Raw genomic sequence first — 8,798 nt, forward strand, 5'->3', positions numbered from 1 at the left:
AAGTTTTCATTCAATTCTTAACGTCAAAACTAAGATGGAGATCAATATCAACAAAATATCAAACTTAATTTAATTATAGTCGTATTAAAATATGTAATTATATCTGTTTATAAAGCCATTATTAATTTTTCGTTTGTTTAACATATCATCCTTACTTATGTGCATAACAAATCAAAACATCCCAATATCCCATAGAAATCCTTAAAGGTTATTTCACTAAAAATGCAACAGATTGTATTAGTGAATAATCCACTTTATAGCAGTTAGAATATAACACACACACACACACCCTTCTGTGTAATATTGTTTGTGAGAAAATCTTATCACATATACAAGCCTTTCTTTGAACGCTTGTATAATCCGAATATCAAGTTACTATATTATATGGGCTAAACGTGGCCGATTAGTTAGTGTTTCTGACAGTTAATCGGAAATTCTATGGTTCGCATCCTGTTGCCGCAAAATCGCACTCCGCGCTTTGGGGCTTTGGTTGCTGTTGAATTGCTTTTTTCCCTCTAGTCTGTCAGTTCAAGTTTCGGCATGGCCAGGTGGTTAGGGCGCTTCACTCGCAATCTGAGGATCGCAAGTTCGAATCCCCGTCCCATCAAACATGCTCGCCTTTTCATCCGTGGGGGCGTTATAATGTAACTGTCAATCCCACTATTCGTTAGTAAAAGAGTAGCCCAAGAGTTTGCGGTGGGTGTTGATGACTAGCTGCCTTCTCTCTAGTCTTTCACTGCTAAATTAGGGACGGCTTGAGCAGATAATCCTCGTGTAGCTTTGCGCGAAATTCAAAACAAACTGTCAGTTCAAAATTAGGGACAACTAGTGCAGATAGCTCTTGTCATTGAGCGATTATCGAAAACAAACAGAGTATCTGTTATTATACAATATGTTTTTTTATTATTATTAAAAACTGATCTTAAATGACAAATAAAATTATACGTATATTGAATTTCCTTTTAATTATCGGTGATTACAAAGCTTTAGGTATTACTTGCATATAACTAAGGCTTTGTAATCACTGATAATTAAAAGCCTTAGGTATTACTTGCATATATCCACTTAAATCACGTACATTATTATGATTTAGATGTGACAGTTAATAAATTCACGTGTAGCTTTTCTGACAGAAGAAGTTTATGGGATAGCATTATTTTGGTGTAAATGTAAATTTTTCCCGATTATTTAACAAAAATAACAAATTTTTGCAATTTGCGGATTAAGGAAATCAATTTACCTTAATGATTTTACACTATGACAACTTTACAGTTTAACAGACTAGCTGTATTTCCAGCATAAGTTTTGATACAAGCAGATGATTCACTCTTAAGTCAGTTGCGTTGGAGTTTTATGCCGAACTAAAGCGTAACTGTAGTACATCATGCCTGCTGCCTAAGTTTGGATAGTGCCACACTTGTCAGTGCTGTCACTGGTAAAGTAATACGTGACAGTCACTTGTTTGTGCACCATTAGTTTAGAATATCTATGCATAACTTTTTTACACTAGATGTGAAATTCCTTCAACTATGTGAGTAATCAGACCTTGTCTTCTTTTTCTCTCACTATTTCTCAGAAACCGTCATTTGTATACAAGATTGCTTGAATTGTGCAACCTCTTTAGATGAATTAACAAAAGTTTTACTGTACCCATTAAATATTATAAGCGTAAATTATGCTTATATACTCGAAGTAAGTTTCTGTATGTAAAGAAAGCAAGAGGCGGGCTATTATTAAAAGTTTACACAAGTTAACATCATTCATATTAAATTGAGTAAATTCGTTATCCAGTAATGATTCTACATGTGTTGTTATCCTCAATATTTCTATTACTTCAGGGTTATTACTTTTGCATTTTTTGTGAGTTCAGTATTTAAAAAAAAACTGATTTGAACACTGCACAGTGTTTTTGGGGGGGTAGATATTACTGCTGCAGTATTTCTAGGGTCAGTATTAAGGAAGAGTTGATTTAAACATCGCATTGTTTGTTTGGGGTGTTTCAGTAAGAATGTATTTTTAAATGATGGATTGTTTCATCCTATTTTTCAGTATACTAACGAGAAAAAACAACATCTCTGATTTGTGAATCACAGGCTTTAAAGTATTGTTACGAGAATGATTTAACTTTCTATTATCTTTACATAACTTTTTAATCTTGAAATTATGATGATAAACATTGAATTACGTTACGATATGTTTTTTTTTTTTTCAAATGAACCTAGATATTAAAAGTTGTCAAAATATTTAGAAGCTGGGGATTAACTTAAAAAAATATATTTTAGAAGCATCAAGTTTCGTGATAAAAATATTCCAGTTGAAATTCAAACCACGAAAGAAAAATTATTTGCCCGGATTATTTTCACCGAATTAAAAAAAATGTAGCCAGCTTTTATAGAAATTATTTCCGCAGTTGTCATAGTGACCATTGTGTGGTGTATGGACCATAAGGGAGAGAACATATAACGTCGTAACGAAGAATAATGAACAGATGTATTTGTCTATCAATTCGATGTTATGTCATTACAACCATTTTGTGTTATTGTAACCACCCAAAGTCATAAGGATTTAACTTAGAATTAGCGTCAGAATTATATAATGAGATTTAGTACGTTATTATTATTATTAGAGTAAACCATTGTGTTTGCGATTTTTAATTTTAACCAATACCAAAAAAAGGGAAAACACGGTTTTGTATCAATAGGGTGACCAGACAGATTTCGGAATATTGTCCCTGTGGCCCTATACATCTTTCAGGACGGCCAAATGCCCCAATTTTCACTTGTGTTAGTGATATCAACTTGTATATATTTGTGTGGAACTATGAGACTCTGACAACCGTGAATCAACAGCTACTATCTGTTACAACTGAATAAGGAAACTACTATACATCTCAGGATGACTCAACGCAGCCTTTGCTGCTGTTTCTGAAGTTGGTTATAAGGCAAGGTTTAGCTGATAACATGTCACGTCACTGTGCACGTGAATTCGCACCCGCCAAGACAGAGAGAGATAGTTGAATACAAATGATAACTGCAGTTTACAGCAAATGTTTGAGTTTATAGTTATTACTCCTGGCGAGTAAGTTGCTCGAAAACATTCACTCGTCAGAGAGGTATATGTAGTAGCAATAATATACTGTTCATTTGATGATACTGATTACTTGTACAATTGTTGTTTATGATTTAAAAAATGATCACACTATGTATCATGAATATTAAACACACGCTATAGATAAATATTTGTACCACAATTATCCACGAATTGTACTAATTTTTAGGTGCTGGACATGCTTTTTGTCGGTGCAAGAGTAATCGTTGGTCACTCTGACAACATTAATTTGGATTAACTTTAGCAACAGAATTTGGCCTAAATTAAAATTACAACGTAGCTTCATACTAGCGTTGCATATTTCCAAAATAAGGGGAAAATTCAAGAGTTTAAGGTAATTTTATATGTGTGAGTAGTGTGGATTCCACACTTAGTTTGTTGTGCAGTCTGAAAGATACCGGATGTCCAGTTACCTCATCAAAGGTGAATGGTTAATAAAGTGAATCCTGATTTATTTTGTTTTTTATGTTCTGACCAGTGTTATAAGTTTGAAAGTGAGACTAGATGACTTTTAAAGGGAAGTGTAATACTTTTGTTGTGTAGCTATATCAGTCTTAACATTGACAGTATCGTGGAACTTATCTGTACATACCTCTGCTGTTGTTTATATTTTGCATCCTGGAATTAGGACTCACATTTCCAAAACCCAAGATAAATAATGTTACTATTATTAGCTACCTTCGGAAAGGGTATTTCTCCATGATATGTGATAGTTATCAAGCATGTTACTTCTGTTGAAGAGGACGTCAGATCTAGCATTCTCTTTCTTTCGGCCCACTTCAGCAAAGGTTAATGAACAACCAGTGGATGTAAGACTTTAATGTTGCTGATTGATCATTCTTCTTAAATTAGCATGGTTCTTCAAGTTCAAGCTATTTTCTCGTCTTACTGATAGAATGCAGGGTATGCCTTGTTCCTTAGATTAAAATTTTAAATGTAAACTATAAAGTTTAGATTCATAATGTGGGACGAGTGATTAAAAAATGTTTTAATTTAATACAATAATGAAATGACGAATTGATTTGTTTGTTTCAATAAGCCACCAGAAATACTGGAATAAAATATATATTAATAAAAAATGTTACATTATCCTAATGTTAAAGAAAAATGATATGCATAAGATAGATGCCAAAAACTCGTTGACAATCAGTATTTTCCACCTCAAGTGAAAATCATGTGATAATCATCTTGCGTTGGAAGAGGGACAGTCAAATCCTACTACTCAATTAAAGCAATAAGATCTAGCGCAGATAGTCCTTATGTAGCTTTGCGTAAATATCCGCAGCAAATAACCAGTAATACTGCTTGAGTGATGTTCCTAATGGCTGGATCACAACATGAGACTCACATTAGTGATTTGTTTACTTTGTTGACAGGTGAGTATTGGCGGAATCATTATTATGAAGGATACGAAACGAGAAGACCCAGAGGACCTGGTAGAACCTGTAGCAAGTGAGTTAACGTACATGTTTGTTTTATCGGTGAATGCGATTCTATATAATCTTGCTATTTTTGTATATACATAAAAACTATCATTGGCTAGAAATTTTTAGCGGAAACTCATGTTGACCAATGGTATTTATTTGATAACAGTTAAACTAAACCAGTTACATAATTTGATGTGTTTTCAAAATGTCATTAAGTATTTTTATAAATTATTATTAATATCTGATTTTTCAGGAACAATGCAGTACTTTCTCCTATCATGTTTGTGTTATTGGTTATAATTATGAAACATTTTGCATATCATTTTATGTACCGAGTTTATGAAAAAAGAATTGCACTCTAGCAAGTTGATCTATTATGACAGTGTGATTTTCATACGTATTGTGAATATCATCTACGTTTCAATTGTTCGTTATTAAATCTGTTTTGACTTAACATACTTTGAATCTAAATATGTTTTAATATACCGAAAATTTAAAATTGTAACGTTTGGTAACGTGAACTTAGTTTGCATATGACAAACAAGGTTTTAATAGTGGTTGATAGAACGTTTATTATTCAGTAGCGATGGGTTGAGGTTAAGGTTGTAGATTTGTGTTAATGATACATTAATGTATTGTATGTTTAATATCTTACAATGAAGTATTTACTGATTGTTCACTTTCGTAAGAAACAAGGTTTAACATGTTTTTGCTTTTATGAATAGCGGGAGGCCCCAAGGTTGAAGATGAGGAAGAACCAGAACCTCCAGAACCGTTTGAATATATAGAAGATTAATATACAACGCCAACAAGAAAATAATTTGTTTGTAGACTAAAACGTTTATTCAAATTTAGCCCTTACTAAAAAGTATCATTGTTTTTGCTCTATTTAATTCCAGCAAATATTTCGAGGGTTGTAGTTCATTAAATCTGACAACTCAATTCAAGGTTTTTACTGTGCAACAAAGATTTGTTTTAATATTTTGAGTTCGTTGTCATGAATGCTGTACTAGTTATGTCGTTATAAAATTGGACTTGTGCACTTGTACGATCGATTTATTCTGTCAAATATTTACCCTGCTGACTCTCAAATCGAACAGACGAAACTTTAGATTACATTTCAGTGTTTGCACCAAGTTTCAGTATGATTTCACTAAGTATTTGGTACTCTTGCAGGAAAAGAAAATTTTTGTACTCGAGGAGGCTTTCGAATACTTCAGAAGAACGTTTTACAATATGGATTTTTTTTTAAAGTTTGTCGATGGTTTACAAGACAATCTGAAGTTAACTTGATGGTGGTAAAAATAAACAACATCGTATTATCATTACAGCAACAGGAAAAACAGAATATTACTGCAAGAACTTATCAATTTGAATCACATTACTGAAGCAAAACCTTTTTATATATTACTTTAATATTAAGTCTATGAGATAATAGTCTTGTATAAAATGATACCATGGTTAAATTTACCCAAAGAATGAAAAATGTTCAAAATAAATGTCTTGTAAATTTTTTACAACACGACTGAAAGGGAGCCTAAATGTGTACGTGTTTGCACTAATGTATTCAGTCCTTTTAACAAAACAAAACACATTATATTTTATGGTTCCTGCACCTATTGCAGAAATTTTCTTCAAGTAGGATTAGTCCAGTGATAACACGCCATTTTAATAACGGTTTTTTGTTCACCAAAAACACCTGATGTGGCAGATGACTAACTTTCATAAATAAATTATTGTGGTAGAGATTTAGTTTTAATAAATAAATTCTATGTAGCAGAGAGTTGTTTTTCACAAAAAAACCTGGTGTAGCAGACGACTAACTTTCATAAATAAATTATTGTAGAAGAGAGTTGATTTTGATAAATAAATTCCTTTCAAACAGATTAATTAATTTCTAAATATATATACTGATCATGGTGTGAGAAATTTGTGTTAACGTATGTACAAGACCAGAATTTATACAAAAAACGATGTCAAATATCTGATATGTTTAAAAACAAAATGTAGTAATTACTTGAAACCGTACATAAAAAATTATTTTCCGATCAAATCATATCATACTTTTTCCAAAGTTAGCTACGATGTTCATGGTCTATGGAAGATTCTTATGATAAGGGAGAAAATTATACTGGAAAATAAACTCTCTGCTACATAGTATTTATTTATTAAAACTAAATCTCTACTACAATAATTTATTTATGAAAGTTAGTCGTCTGTTACACCAAGTTTCTGTGTGTGTGTGTGTGAAAATCAGCTTTCTGCTACATCTTGGTTTATATATATATATATATATAAAGACTCACCTTTCCTTTATAAAGAATGTGAGAAAGTGAGTTTTTATATATAATTAATGTTGATAATTTGAGTTTGTTTTTTTCGGAACTAGAATTGTTTGGCTGTCAGATGCAAACAAATCATTCAAAACGAATTAGCCTCAAGTTTCTAACACAAAGCTTTAGTGATCATATAAATCTTAAAGTGGTGCTGATTTAGCAAGTACGGTCGTAGTTCGAGCACCAAAAAATATTTTGGTTATATAAATATTATGCTTAATTTGTTTGGTGCAGTATATATCTCAATGTGAACTTACGCTTGTTAAGTGCTAGATGAGTTTACACATCGAAAGGAAACATGACGTCATTGAATAGTACCAAAACAGGAATGATTGTTTTCCGCTGTAGCTGTCTTAACCATTATCACGGTTTCTTGTTAGTTCAGATTAATTGAACTAATCGAGTTAAGACGACGTACGTTTTAATGCATTACAATGAAACTGTTTAACGCTTACGATAAATGATAGGATTTGAAGGTTATGAAACTCGGTCCTTCTTTAACGGTTTTATACTAAACCGTTTCTCACGTCATTTCTGCCACCTTGTCCCTAGCGTGTCAGTGGTAAGTTTACGGACTTACACACTAAAACCCTGAGTTCAATTCCCTTTGTGGACAGGGTACAGATAGCCTATTGTCTAGTATACGCCAAAAACAAAATTTCTGCCATATTTTTCGTCACTTTAGGACGTAATGCATTTACAAAGTCGGTCATAACGATTAAAATTCAATTTGTGTGTTAAAACCAAGTTTCTAAATAAAAACCCACAGAGTCAAAAGTTCAAAGTAATAGAAAAATAACATTATATAAACTTGAATACCTGATCATATTTGTTATGTTGGAGAGAAGACAGATTCGTACAATGTTTGATAAACTACTTATTAAATAGGTGAAATGTTATATTGTTTTAGCTGCAGGCAGTTATTAGATTAATTGCGGAAAATAAAAATTCAATCATACACTAATAAACCTACAAAATGAGGGCTAATTGACTCACCGATATAATACAGTTACATCGTGATGATAAGTTAAAGTGGCCAGGAAGCAACTGAAATTTATTTACAATTTTTGTTTTATTAGGCTATACAAATGACCTAGGTTATATCATCGGAGATAATGTTATTGTTCACACTGATTTATGATTCAGTTATCTAGGTTGTATTGTGGAGATGGTATTATTCATTGGATTACCAGGTAATTTAGGGATCAAGATTACATGATGGAGATAATACTGATGATCAGAATACCAGTTTGTCAAGTAGTTAAAGACACTGTATAGATACGACCAGTTATTGGACTACTAGTTTTCAGTAGTCTAGACATGGGATCCAACTTGTATGATGGAGATAGGAATATTGTTGGTATCAATGTATGGTTCAGCTATGTGGATTACTTGTCTATCATAAATGGTGGAGATAGAAATATTGTTGGTATCAATGTATGGTTCAGCTATCTAGACAAGTAATCCAGCCTAAATGATGGAGATAGGAATATTGTTGGTATTAGTTATCAATGGTTCAGTTATTTAAACAAAAAATCCTGGATAGATCGGATCGGTAAAGATAGGACCATGGTCAGACTGTTATGTGGTGCTGTTGTTTAGTCGCATCATCCGTACTACAATGTGGAGATACGGCTGATGATTCGCCTGCTAAATAGTTCAGTGCTTTAGGCAATTAACAGGGGGAAAATTCTAAGTTACCCATTTAGTTATGTACTCTAGGTATTCGATGTAGGTTAAGCCAAAGAAGTAAAAGACAAAAACGTGTTACTGTAAGCTAGTTCAATAAGCTCGACACAAACAAGAAAAAATATTCCTTTAAACTTACTTTATTACACCATACATGGGATCGACTTGCGTTGGTGGAAAAAAATCATCAGTGCTTTTACAACTACAGTTAAATTAATTTAGACAGGGACTCTTGGAT

General features: G+C 32.5%; 1 protein-coding gene across 1 annotated transcript in view; it reads left to right on the forward strand.

Moving 5' to 3' along the window:
- Nucleotides 1-5,583, forward strand: part of LOC111085093 (26S proteasome non-ATPase regulatory subunit 1-like) — a 64,270-nt gene extending 58,687 nt beyond the window's left edge. The window contains exons 7-8 of the mRNA XM_022382258.1: nucleotides 4,485-4,560; nucleotides 5,261-5,583. Of these exons, the coding sequence (XP_022237966.1) occupies nucleotides 4,485-4,560; nucleotides 5,261-5,331 (147 nt within the window). The 3' untranslated portion in view covers nucleotides 5,332-5,583. The remainder of the gene's footprint in view (nucleotides 1-4,484; nucleotides 4,561-5,260) is intronic.
- The last annotated feature ends 3,215 nt before the right edge of the window (nucleotides 5,584-8,798 follow it).

Source organism: Limulus polyphemus, unplaced genomic scaffold (genome assembly GCF_000517525.1).
Source record: "Limulus polyphemus unplaced genomic scaffold, Limulus_polyphemus-2.1.2 Scaffold234, whole genome shotgun sequence".
In the NCBI taxonomy this organism is placed as follows: Eukaryota; Metazoa; Arthropoda; class Merostomata; order Xiphosura; family Limulidae; genus Limulus; species Limulus polyphemus.